This window comes from Pteronotus mesoamericanus, unplaced genomic scaffold (assembly GCF_021234165.1).
Source record: "Pteronotus mesoamericanus isolate MK-2021 breed Mesoamerican mustached bat unplaced genomic scaffold, CSHL_Meso_final contig_182, whole genome shotgun sequence".
Taxonomy (NCBI): Eukaryota; Metazoa; Chordata; class Mammalia; order Chiroptera; family Mormoopidae; genus Pteronotus; species Pteronotus mesoamericanus.
In genome coordinates this window covers 15,457,618-15,471,264 of record NW_026555078.1, presented here as the reverse complement: position 1 = coordinate 15,471,264, position 13,647 = coordinate 15,457,618, and the positions used below count along the sequence as shown (strand labels likewise).

At 50.5% G+C, this 13,647-nt stretch overlaps 1 protein-coding gene across 1 annotated transcript in view; it reads left to right on the top strand.

Moving 5' to 3' along the window:
• Positions 1-13,647, top strand: part of ADCK1 (aarF domain containing kinase 1) — a 102,331-nt gene that overhangs the window by 30,785 nt on the left and 57,899 nt on the right. Inside the window, exon 4 of the mRNA XM_054567207.1 lies at positions 5,565-5,768. Within this exon, the coding sequence (XP_054423182.1) occupies positions 5,565-5,768 (204 nt within the window). The remainder of the gene's footprint in view (positions 1-5,564; positions 5,769-13,647) is intronic.

Sequence of the window (13,647 nt, the reverse complement as noted above, 5' to 3'; positions counted from 1 at the left end):
CTGGGTCCTTGGGAACGTCACTGAATATCTCTGAGATAATTTCTTCATCCTTAGAGATGCATGTTAAGATCATTTTACAGAGATATTTTGCAGAATTAAAAACAATAACCATCACCATCCCCTATATTTGAGTGTTTACTGCAGGCCAGAAATAGTACTTAGAACAGGACACAATATAAATGATTATTCAAGTGTTGGTGAGAATGTGGAGACAAGGGAACCCTCGTACACTATTGGTAGGAATGTATATTGGTGCAACCACTGTGGAAAAAAGTACGGAAGTTCCTCAAAAAATTAAAAATAGAACCACCATATGATCCAGCAATTTTACATTTGGGTATTTATCTGAAGAAAATTAAAACTCTAATTTGAAAAGATGTACACACCCCCATGTCCATTGCAGCATCATTTGTAATAGGCAAGATATGGAAACAACCTAAGTGTCCATTGATGGATAAATGTTTAAATAAATTATGATACATATACCCAATGGACTCAGCCATAAAAAGAATGTATTCTTGCCATTTGCAACAACATGGGTGGCACTTAAGGGCATTATCCTAAGTGAAATAAATCAGACAGAGAAAGGTGCATACTGTATGACCTCTTTATGTGTGGGATCTAACAAAACAAAACCAAGCCTTTGGAGGGTGGGTGGGTTGGAGGGTGGGTGGGTTGGAGGGTGGCGGGGTTGAGCAAAGAAGAAGAATAACTCGTAGATGTGGGCAACAGTGTGGCAAAGGGAGGGAGGAGGGGGCGATTGGAGGTGGAAGGGAGTATAAGAGGGATGAATAGTAATGGAAAAAATACAATAAAAAACTTAAAAAACCAAGCTTATAGATATAGAGAAAAGATTGGTGATTGCAAGAGGCAGAAGGGAGGATGAGTTGGGAGAAATGGGGGAACTTTTTTTTTAGTTTAAATGAATAAGAATTTTAAAAAAAGGTTATTTATTATAGTTGTTACTAATTTATAAACCTGAGCTTTCCTATATGGTAGCCACTAGCCACATGTAGCGATTTTAATTTAAATTATTTAAAATTAAATAAAGTGAAACATTCATTTCCTGTCTCATTAGCTTAGTTTCAAGTGCTCAGCAGCCACTTGTGGCCATGAAGCCAGTGGCCACACATTGGACAGTGCAGATGCGGAGCACCAGCCTCGTTGCAGAAAGTGCTCTTGGATGGAACTGTTCTGAACTGACTTCCATTTACCTGCACGCCCCCCTGGTGCTTATGCCTGTGTAGGTGCTCAAAGAGGCGTGTGGTATGGAGGGCCAGGTTCAAGGGAATGCAGAGTCAGGAGGTCCTGGAAAGCTCTGCCTTTTGCTGGCTTGATCGGGGGAAAGGACCCTGGGTAGGAGAGAATGCCTGTATATCTATATTCCCTGCTCCTAGCTGGCTTAGCCCCTTTAGGTACCAAATTAAGTGCTGCTGAAAGGGGGGTTTGTACTAAGCCAGTAGTTTCTTGAAATTTGGAGTGGGACATGCCTTTTGACCCCGAAGGACAGTGAAGCTGTAGGAGCTGGAGCTGGAAAGGAACCCTGGAGCTCCTTTCATTGAGCGTTGTGTCTTTTGGCCTTAAAAGAACATTTCAATTTTCTGATGAGTGGCAGTGTGTGTGTGTGTGCATGTGTAGATGTTTATTTAGAAGCTGTTGAAGGTGACTCTGGGGCCTCGTTAGTTGAAATATGGGTGCCATTTGCAGTAGCTGCTGACTCATTTTCATGGATGATGATTTTGTGAGTGTATGACCTATAGTCATCATCAATCTACATTACGACACATGCGGGACTTGCCCTGAGGTACACAGAGTGTACGGGGGACATGCATGGTTTGCCTTAATGGCTGATGTGCCACATATCTGGTGAGTCAGGAGTAAACTGGCCTTCCTGGACTTGTGTGACCAGAGAAGGTCCACACAGAGCATTATCTGGGCAGTGGCCTGAAGCTGACTATCATTTTGTACCAAGGGACACCGTACCTGGGCGTGTCTTATGCCACAGGTGAGGGGCAGCAGAGCCCAGGCTCTGTTCCCTGGTGGGAGGGCTTGGCAGGATGAGGCCAATGTTCCTGAGGGCTGCCAGTGGCAGACAGGTGTAGACGCGCGTCCGTTCTAAAGAAAGCGGTGGGGCAGGTCTTTAACACACGCACATGCACATATACACAAGCACGAGCACTCATGTGCACACACATGCACACGCAGACACACAAACACACAGAGACGCATGCCGTTATGTTGTTCTCTCTTTCTCAAATGCCCTCCTTTTTCACCCTAATCTATTCAATTTCAGGGACTAACCTTGTGTATCAGCCAGAGTCCAGTTGCGCCAATAATCTGAATGGGGAAAATTTAATATATAGGTAGTTTACTTCTAAAAGGAGTAAAAGCAGATTCTAAGGGTACAGAAGTAGCAAATGCACAAAGCAGCTGGGCCGAGCGGCGGTGGGCAAGGGCAGAGCTGAGGACTCAGCTGTGTGCTTCCCCGCTGCGGGGCTGAGGCACGGGCTTCCCCAGTGGTGAGGAGACACGGTGGAAGGCGCGGCCCATGGGAGCGGCCTGCCTGGTGGCAGAGGAATGGGTAGGATGGGGGCTGGAGCTGATGTGGAGCAGAGGCCTCCTGCGTGGTCAGAGCACTTGCTGGAGGGTGTGGATCTGAGTTGGTCCATGGAGGGGCCCACCAGATGGCGGAGAAATTTAGTGAGGGTGGGCTGGCCTGTGAGGACCACTGAAGCAGGCACCCCCAAGCCCGCTGCTGTGCTGAAAACGGCACATTGGGACTTTGGGACCGGAAAGGGAGATTCCTTGCTCTGTTATGGCCTCCTGGTGTTCCTCCAGAGCCCCTGTTGACAGAGCCTAACAGCCAGCCATCTGACAGAGGAGAAACAACACAGGTTCTGGCTCCAGTGTCATGACATAGGGCCAAGGAAGTGGATTCGGAGCTGGGAGGCCGTGTGCTACGGAGTGGCACATACCCTGCTTCCCCCGTCTGGGGGCCGAGCCTGTCCTCCAACTCCAGCCCTCTTGTGTCTTCCATCTGGGAGCTCTGCAGTACTCAGTGGATCCCACTGCCAAGTGTTATTCTCTGCTTGTGCACGGCTTGGTTGGGTCTCCCCGTGTGGCAGAGGGCATAGGACTCAGCCTGCTGGAAGTCCCCAGTGAATACCTTGGCAATGACCCTGGAACAGCTTTGGGTGGGGGCTGAACCTGCTTCCTTGGCAGGGCTGCTGAGTGTCGGGGCAACCTTACTGGGGTGTCTGGCCAGACCTGGGCTCTGGTCTCACCGTACCTTAGGACCAATGGACTGTGGATGCCTTTCCAGCCACCTCATCTTCGGCTGACGATTGTGATCTCTCCTTGGGTGGGTTGGAATTGAGGGACAGTTATTTGAGCTGCAAAAAGTAATTTGTCCATAGCAGCCCCAATCCTTGTATTGTGAGTCCAGTTTCCTGTGTGATGGTATTAACCTTCTTTCTTATTTCCTTAGGACTAGGGCTTGAGTGTGGACTTGGCTAGCATAGCACTACTGACCTTCTGTCATCTGACACTGGCCAGCTCAGTCCTCAGTTCTAGATTTTTTTTTTTTAATCCTCACTTGACATATTTATTTATTTGAGAGAGAGTGGAAGGGAGACAGAGAAAGAGAAATACCGATGTGAGAGAGAAACATCAATTAGTTGCCTCCTGTGGTCTCCTGACTGGGGACTGAACCTGCAACCTTTTTAGTGTAAGCTTCACTAAACTTACACTAAATGATGCTTCAACCAACTGAGCTACCTGGCTAGGGCCAATTCCAAAATCTTAAGAAAAAGAATTTCTCCTATCCCCTATAACCCTTTGATTCATCTAGGGTGTGCCCTCTCTCTTTCTCTCTCTTTTTAAAAGATTTTATTTATTTTAGAGAGAGGGAAAGGAAAGGAGAAAGAAAGGGAAAGATGTGTGAGATCCACCTGTTGCCTCTCACACACCCTCAACTCAGGACCTGGCCCACAACCCAGGCATGTGCTCTGACCAGGAATTGAACCTCTGACCTTCCAGTTCATAGACCAGCGCTCAGTCCACTGAGCCACACCGACCAGGGCTAGGATGTGCTCTCTTAATTCTTAGAATTAGTACTCCTCTCCCTATAACCTCCTTTCTGGGGAAAGAGACTGTCCCTGGCCCAGCTTGAATCAGGTATCCACGTCAAGGCAGGAGGACCCTGCCCAGGACGGTGAACTTATGTGAACATAGGGTTCCCTGAGAATGCGCTGGGGTGGGAGGCAGAGGCGTCCAGCAGAGCCGGCAGAGGATGGGCCCCCAGGGGCCTAAGGGCACCCTGCTTGTGCCTGGATCCTGGGGCAGTTGCTCTGCTGTGGTGGGAGGGGGCAGATAGGCTTCCTGGCTGCTGGGACAAGGCTGTTCAGGGCTGCAGTGTTTTCTTAATTTCTAAAGGAACAGTTTTCTGTGTGGTTCACTTGGCAACTAATTATATAGGATTTCTGAACATTTCTTTCATGTTTGTTTCCAACTGTTATTTAACTCTTCATGTGGTTTATTGCCTCCAATGTGTACATAATATGTCAGCATTTTTCATAGCACTTAGGAGAGGCTGAATCCATCATAGACGTTCACCCCTTCCTGGTTGACTTCATGGGTGGAAGAGGCACCAGGTCCCCACGGGGCCTGGACTCTGTGTTTTCTGTGTGTGCTCACGGCCCCACCTTCCCTCAGGAGCTGTAGCTCCAGGAAGGCAGGACCCTCAGGGCCCCAGGATCCTCAGCTGAGCTGGGGTGACGCCGGGGGATGCAGAGCCTGTGGCAGATATGGGCCACCTCCGGCTCTGGAAGGACAGGTGGGCTTCAGGCCGCAAGTTAAGGCTGCCCTGTTCCAGACAACCTGCTAACCACCTGCTCCACGTGCCAGTACATTTTTTGCTCCAGTTAATATGAGACCACTGCAAAAGTATGCTAAAAGTTAGAAGAGCTCTAGGTTTAGAGGGTTTTCTAGACTCCCCCTTTTGATATTTATTAGCTATTTGTTTATAAGCAAACCATCTGAGTTTCTTATCTTTAAAGATACCAAGCTGCCTCCTGAGCTGCTGTAAGGATTAAAAGAAATGTATGTGAGCATGTTTTATAAATTGTAGGCCTCCAAATGGATGGTAGTATTAGTATGTCTAAGGGTTGGGTGGCAAGTGCATTAACTCACTGTACCCTTTCACGAGTCATTAGTCAATTAGATTTGGGAAAAGCCTTGAACAAACATTTCCGAGGGAGTGGGACCAGACTAGGTACATCTGATGGAAAGGCAGTGATCAGGAACATCTGGCCATAGGTGAGAAGGCCGGCCTAGATGTGAAGTTGGAGTTGCCTGCTCTGGGTACTGAGACTGAAGAAGAACATGGAGGGAAAAGGCGAATGAGGGCTTTTGTGTGTGTGTGTGTGTGTGTGTGCGCGTGTGTGCGCGCGCTGGGGGTGGGGTGGGGGTGTAAATCAGGGTCTTCAAGCAGAGAGGGCAGGGGAACAATGCCCACAGGTCAGTGTGCACTCACACCTCTCCGGTCCTGGCCTTTCTCCCTGCAGGTGCACCTCCGTTCTGCCAGGCGTCTCTGTGAACTCTGCTGTGCCAACCGAGGCACCTTCATCAAGGTGGGCCAGCACCTGGCGGCCCTGGAGTACCTGCTGCCCCAGGAGTACACCAGCACGCTGAAGGTGCTGCACAGCCAGGCCCCGCAGAGCAGCATGCAAGAGGTCCGCCAGGTCATCCGCGAGGACCTGGGCAAAGAGGTACCTGCTTCTTCAGCCAGGGGCGTGGGCCCCGGGACGGCATGCTTCTCAAAAGGTCCCTGCAGCACTCTCTCTGACAGGTGCTGGGGACCCAACGCTACTGTGGAGCCTCACTTCATTGCAGCTTCCAGGGCTCAGGTCCAGGCAGTTAGAAGGAACCTCAGGGTCCTTCAGGAGAAGTATTAGCTGAATCTTATGAAAGAGTTGACATTCTACTGTTGTTGACATGCAACCTAATCTGATTCGCATGGTTCAACCTAACAATATCTATCCACTATGGAGGGTTTCCCGTGTGCCGACAGCTGGGTGTGTTCCGTGTGTTATCTCACTCAATCTTCACGCAAACACATGAGGTAGGTACTGTTATTAACCCCATTTTGCCGATGAGGGATGGAGGCTTAGGTGCTAAGGTAAAGTGTCCAAAGGCACATTAGGATGTGATTCCAGCACTGCTCTCTGATGTTGCCAGTAAGCTGTCCAGGTCGGTGCATTGGTCTTCCCAGAACATCTCTGGCGGGCAGTCATCAGCCTCTGCTTGATTACCTCCAGTGAGAAGCAGCTTATTCTCTCATCGGCTGCCCAAGATGGTCTTTCCTTATGTTAGTCGTCTCTAATTATAAAAGTGCTTCTTCCCAAGGGCTAAAACCTGCCTCCTCAGACCTCACTTTTCCAATCTTTATTCTGACACTTAGGGCAACAGAGAAAGGGGAAAAGGGCCCTTCTGTGCACAGCCCTGATTACATGCCTTTGGATTCATGCTAGTGACTTGCAGGATGTGTGGAGCCTGAACTGGGCACAGTGGCACGGACCCTTGCTGGCCTATTCCGGTCATCTTGCTTCTGGGGATAGGGAGGGGCTTGAGCAGCTGCCTGCCAGTTGCTGAGCTGTGGGTCAGGCCCAGGCCTATGAGTTTTGTGCTATAATTTGAGGGTACTTTAAAGATCTATACTAAAAAAAATTTCTCTCCCCCCTTACCTATTACTCTATTTGACCTCCTCCTCTTTGACAGAAAACCCTCTGGGTCTTCTAGAATTTCTCCTGAGCAAAATAATCTTAAAGTCAAGCCTCGATCAGCTAATACCTTTCCTGAGATTAGTTTGCAGCCTTGGATGCCTCCCATTTGCCCTAGAATAAAATCCTTAGCAGGGTTTTCCAGGTCCACTTTCCAGTCGCCTGTCTGTTTCATTACTGTCTCTGGGTGGGGCACAGGGGCTTTAGAGTTTGGGCTCTGAAGCCAGGGGCGTGGACCATGCACATATTATTTATCCAGTCCCTCACTTTCCTAACCTGTAGAATGCGGCAGAGTGTCCACCTCATAAGGTTGTTGTGAGGATGAGATCATGAATATAAGTGCTGTAGTGCAGACCCTGACCTGGAGCAAATGCTCAGCAAATACTAGCTGCTCCTCAGATTCACCGTGTACCCTTAGCCCTCAGTGCCTAGGCTGTGATCTTCTGTCTGCCTGGAATGTCTTCACCCCATTCTCTCCCTGTCATGTCATTTCTTGTGTTTGTAGACCATTCATGCATCTGTCCATCCATTCACCAAAGGCCAGGCACAGTGCTGGGTGTGCTGGCCAAAGCCCAGCTCTCTTGTGAAATCTCCTGTGACCATCTGCACAACTTTGCTTCCTCTGCTTGTGCATTGTGTGGCTTGGTTGGTTACACTTAGGTGATTTCAGTGCAAGGTCTAAAGTCCTTGGGGAGGAAGACTACAATGGTCCTTTTACCCTGTGTCTACAGCACCAGAACAGTATCTGGTATATAGTAGGTGCCAGTGTTTGTTTAATGAACTAATGGATGAACAAAGGACAACTTCCTCAGTCCCCTCAGGACAGGGTGGAGAGTAGGGGCAGAGGTTTCTTCAAGACCAGTTCCATTTCTCTGATCTGCATTGAACTGGTCCTGGCTATTTGTTTGTTAATGTAGAGCCAGTATCACGTGCCCAGCATGTAGTCAAAGATGTCTGGCCTGGAGGGGGCTTGGATCACATGGTGGGGGGAGCATAGAAACCTCTGTGGACTCCCTTCCCACTGAGGGACATCTCGGAAACTGGGGCAATTGAGCGAAGGTGAAACCTGGCTTAGGGCTGGAGTCAGGAGCAGGGTTAGGATGGAGGGACCCCAGGCAGAGGGGCAGGATTGGCACAGAGGAGGCCCTCGCTTGGCTTTGCTTCTTGCCAAGACTATTGGCCTCTTGCTTCCTATAGCATGAGATTTACCCCCGAATTAAAACTAAATAAATCACTATAATAACAGTGTGAAGTGCATCAGTGCTGGCATGTGGCAGCTCAGTGGGGGTGGCTGCAAGGGAGGAAAGCCAGAAGATTAACCCTTGGAGGCCGGCTTGCCTGTGGAGAGCTGAGGAGGGAGGCAAAAGCAGGCCTGTGGCTCTCGGGAAGTTGGGGAGCAAGGTGAGAAGTTTGGGCTTTGGCAGTCATGGTGGGCCCACCCGGCCGGCCAAAGGATGCTTGGGGTTGGAAGATTTCATCTGCATCTTCAGGGCCTCTTCTCCCGGTCCCCCGGCTGAGTAGTCCTGAGCATGGTGGCCCGTGGCTTCTGCCCCACAGGTTGTCTTAAGCTCTCTGAGAAGGAGGCTAATGTCAAGGTCATGGTGTTGTGGGGGTGTCCCCCACAGCTGGGAAGCTCAGAAACCTCTGGTTTCTTAGCGCGGCCCCCACAGGCATGCAGTCAAAGTCTTCCCTCCCCATTCCTCCTTCTCCTTCCTCCTGGGAAGATGGCATTTGTTCCCTGGTGACACACTTTCTCAGTCTGTGGGTGGAGGGAGGGGAAAAGGGCTGTGCGGGGAGCAGGGTGGGTGGGTGTGGGGGTGGGGGGTGGGGAAAGTCACTCACTTTGCACTTTCCTCCTCTTCCAATGCCTGCGTTGACACTTCTCAGGGAGAAGCTCTCCCCCCAGGAAGCTGTTTGGTGGCCCCACTGATCTTGGGCCCCATGGCTGCCCAGGGACCCTCAGTTGGAAGCTCCATTTGAAGTCCCTGGATTCAGGAGCTGCTCTGTTGCCCATCATCATCTCCCTTCTAGGTCCACATCCCTGAATGAGCTCTGACGGTACCTGGGAGTTGGTGACTGCCTGGCTGCTCTGAAATCTCAGCCAGAAAAGAGGGGAGGGCGAGCTACAGAGGAGCTCGAGGCTGGCATGTTCCCGCCTGTGCTGATTAGAGCTAAGTCTCTTGGGAACCCCGCTCATTAGCAGAGGCCTTAGGGGGCCATTTGTGTCCTCAGACCAATTCCTGTCCCAGGCAGACAGGGCCCGCCTGAGAAGCGCCCAGCATGGCCGCAGGTGATGAGAGCGAGGTTGCAGCTCTCTGGAGCCATGGTTTATATTGGGCTCTGGGTCAGTCCCAACCCCTGGACCACAGCCAGTGCCACCAGTGTAGAGGTGAGGGCAAGTGAAGGGACATTACCCTGGCATAGGGATTGGCTTAGGCAGGAAGTGTGCAGCTGGGGGACCAGGAACTGCATAGCTCAGCGAGGGGCATGTAAGCCACAGCACAGGACCTCAGATCTTCTGATCCCCAGCCCAGTGCTCTGTCTTTGATGTAATAAAACTTCTATTTGGCTTTCCTTTTGGAAATCAGTTTTCTATGTGTCTGCATGCCGCATCTTAGAAGTTTCTCAGCTAGTGTTACCAGAAAGAATCTTACTTTTTATCTTTTATTATGTTAGGCTTAAGTTCTGAAAGACTGGTTCTGGGAAGCAACCAGGAGCCCCAGCTCTAGGAGATGAGGTCATTTTTGCAGTCTCAAAAATGACCTGGATCTGGAGGGGTTGGGGATGGTCTTAGACTTGGTCTGCTGCCTGCCCTTGGGGCTGTGGGTCCAGGTGCGGGGCTGACCTTGGCCAGCAGATGGCGCCTGAGCCTGAGAATCAGGGAGGGGTGTTTAAGACATAGCCCCTCTCTGCTGAGGAGCCCTGACAGGTGGATGGGACTCAGGTTCTTTCTCCTCCTGGGCATGGTCCATACTGTGGAAGGAGCCCAGTCTGACACCTTTGCACCCTGCACGGGACAGACAAGCCTAAGCCATGAGGCTGTTGACCACCCTGGTCCTTAGGAGCACTTGGCTCTGTGCTGGAGGGGCTGGTTAGGGTTCTTCACAGTGACCACCTATCCATCCTTTCCCCTTCCTCGTCTGGATTAGGAGTCTTCTGAGGCCCCCTGCTGACTCTAGCAGTCTGCTGTTCTATAGCTCAACATCTTCCCCTTCATTCTTCCATTTCCTGTGTCTCTTTGTTATCCAAGCAACTGGGATTTAGTGAAAAGGGAACCATGCTGGAAGCTGTGGGTGCAGCCAAGACCTCATTCTGGCCCCTGTAGTCTGGGGTCATTGGGAGCTGCATTCATCACCGTAATAGCTGGCTATGTAAGCACCTGGGGGCTTGTGGGAGGGGTGGGGGCTGTGTGTGGAAGGGGAGTAGGACTGGGAGGAGAGGGGGAGAGGTTCCATTTGGGAGGATGGGAGCTTTCTCAAGCAGGTGGCATCTGGCCCAGGCCCCCAAAGCTGGGGGAGACTGGTGGAGCTGGAGGTGGGAGGAGAGGTTTACTGATTGATAATGTGGGCTAAGCAAAGGCACAGGCACTGGAAAGCATAAAGCACAGGGAGTGCGTGGTGAATAGTCTTGTTGACTAGAATTTGGCGTTCAGGTTGGTGAGTGGTGGAGCTGAGATTGCAAAGGTGGGGCCGAAGTCACATTATGAAGGATCTTTGAATGTTCTTTTCATAACCCAAGGGGGAGGGGAACTTGGAGAAGGATCTGAGCAAAGTAGGATGAAATGGGGACAGATTTAGAAATACGGGAGAGGAGGTCATCCTTACAGGTGGCAGAAGGTGGGGGGTAGTTTGTGGTTTGGTGCAGAGCTCGGGGATAGGAGTTACAGTGGCGTTTAGGAAGAGATGACAGAATTGTCCACCACACGGGCCCAGTTATCTTTGGTCACGGACACATACACATGTCCCTCTTTCCTTCCTCCCTCCCCGACACGTACAGAGAGTCCAGTCTCATTACAATGTATTTTTGTAAACAATTCAGTTTTGTTGTTCTAGACTATAGTTGTATCAGATAAGGTTCTTTTCCAGTTCTGAAATGCTATCAAAAACCTAAGGAATCGAGGGCAGCAACTGGAGTGGAATATCTTTGTCAGGGGCACTGCTTACGCTGGTGATGGCGTGTCAGGATGTGACCTGTGTGCTCCGAAACGCGTTTGACGAGTCTTTTACCCCTGAGCTCCGTGGGGAGGGGATCTAGACTTGACCTTGTTTTGTAACTTCCCGTAGTACCCAAGGACAGTGCTGGATGTCGCAGGTGCACAGGGTTCTTGATGGACCATTTGACCAGAGCAGCTATGAAAATGCAGAAGAGAGAAGTGTTGTGCCTCAGATTGGAAAACACATACCGCACTGTTTCCTATGTACCTAGAGGTACAGTTGGAGGCTGACATTTTTGTCTTGTTTCACTCAAGATGTAAGCAGAAGTTGAGAAAAGACAAAATTAAGATCTTCTCTCAGGAACACCAATCATTTATCATGCTTGGTAGGGTGACAGAGAAAAGACACTCTCGGTGTCAGGACCAGCAGGAGCAAAGGTGGGAGGTGGGAGGAGTGGCAGGGGACAATGTGGCCTGTTGCAGGGGGTTCCTGGTGGTGGGAACACTGGGAGGAGGCAGTGCATAGGCTGAAGCAGGGGCTTTTGTGGAGGCCTCGGGCTGGGCGACAGGGTGGCGGGTACAGATAGTGAATGGCAAACTCCGGGATGACCCTTATCATCTCTGCAGGCCTGCACACAGGACTTCTGCTAGAAAACTTTGTGACAACTAGGAAAAGGCGCCCCCTCTGGGCATCCCTTTCTCCAGGCTGTGGTAGCTCTACCAGGGTTGGATTTCATTCTTCTGTTAGAGAAACAGAACCAACATTATTGATATATATGATAAATAAGCAAAGAGAGAGATTGATTTTAAGGTGTTGGCTTATGCACTTATGAAGGCTGGCAAGTCAAAAATCTTCAGAGTGGGCCATCAGATTGGAGACCCAGGAAGAGCTGATTTGCAGTTCAAATCCGAAGACTGTCTGCTGGCAGAATTCTCTCTTGTTCAAGGACGTCAGCCTTGTTCTATTCAGGCCTTCAACTGATTGGATGAGGCCCGCCCACATTATGGAGGGCAATCTGCTTTTCTCAAAGTCCATGGATTTAAATGTAAATCTCATCCAAAAACACCCTTACAGAAACATCAGAATAATCCAAGGTGATACAGGAAATTAACTGTCATGGTTCCCCACATGCCCCTTGGTCAGGACTACACATTTGTACCCTGGTCCTGCGTCCGTATAACATTCAGACTTTGTACTGAGTGTCTGAGGTGCACGGGAGCCAAACTGCCTGTTGGTTTATTAACTTCATGACCTTGGGAATGTTTTTTATCTTCTGCCTCTCAGTTTCCTCATCTGTGAGATTGGGACGCTCATGGCACCTGCCACATTGTCTAGCTGCAGGGATTAATGGATTAATGAATGTGGAGGACATAGAGCATGCCTGGCACAGAGCAAATGGCCAGCAAATATTAGCCATTATTTCTGTGTTATGTTGAATGCTTTATCTGTGTGAGGAACTAAGGTTCTGAGAGACCAGCTATAAATGGTAGAGTTGGGTCTTTAACCAGGCTTTCTGCAATCTGGTACCGTTCTATGTCCCAGATACTGTTTTGCCAAAAGAATTCTCTTTTCCCCTCCCTGATCAGTCCCCAGCATTCCATCCAGCAGCCAGCCCCTGCCCTCCCACTGTTCACAACCTCCCACAGGCTGCCTTGGGCGGAGCCTGCCCTGGGCTTCCGGACTGCCCCTTTTCTCTGCCCAAGATCCTCACTCCGGGGGGCTGCTGGCAGCTCATCCAAGCAATTTTGACATCTGCAGTTTCCAGAGGTCCATCAGCAGCACCTGCTGCTGACTGCATGGAGGAGGAGGGTAGGGAGGAGCCCTGGTCACATGTTGGTGGCTGTGCTATGTTTAGGACCCACCCAGCCTTTCTCATCTGCAGAGTGGCAGCTGCATGCAGCTTCCCTTGTCCTGGAGGAGCTGGGTGTGGGGCGTAGCCAGGGATGATCATGCCCTGGGATGGCCTAGGGCTGGGGCAGTGCTTAGGGCCTGGGATGGCCTAGGGCTGGGGCAGTGCTTAGGGCAGAGCGGCAGGAGGAGCCCCTCCTGCCTCGAGGGCCAAAGCCATTTGTCAGGCCCCCAGCTGGCCGAAAATTTTGTCTCCCCTGGTGACCCACGCCCCATGCTCTCATATTCCTTGTTGCCTTCTTTCTGATGCTGATCCAGCTGCTCCCGTCCTCTTCTTTACTCACAAATATTTATTGAGTCCTCCTCTGTGCCAGGTACTCCGCCAGCCCTAGGGGAGGGTCCCTGCCCTCTGGAGCTCCTGTCCCCATTCTGCACACCAGCAGAGGCCTGGTGGAAGCTGGTTCACTCTCTTACCTCTGGGCGACTCCCCTGCCTGGGCTGAGGACTACCCTGAGGGCTTCAGCCGCCGGTAAGGTTTGCTTTCTTTGGTCCTCAATTTGTTTGTTCTGGTGCCTGGTTTCTTTGGCCCCCAGACAGTCCCCCAGAAGGTCACCAGGTGAGTGTTCTGGGAATGGAACTGAGGACCTGGTGGCCACAAGGCTGTGTGCAGGGAGGCCTGGGGGCGAGGGAGCGATTCCCCTCGCTCCTGACTCAGCCTCATCTAGCCTTCCCAGCAGCTCTCAATAAAAAATACATTTATATTAAAAATATTATGAAGGATAAAAAAACATTTTCTCCCAATAATGCCAAACATCAAAAGGAGATTTTTATCAATTATGAGAGAGCGATTTTGGCCATAGATGGTA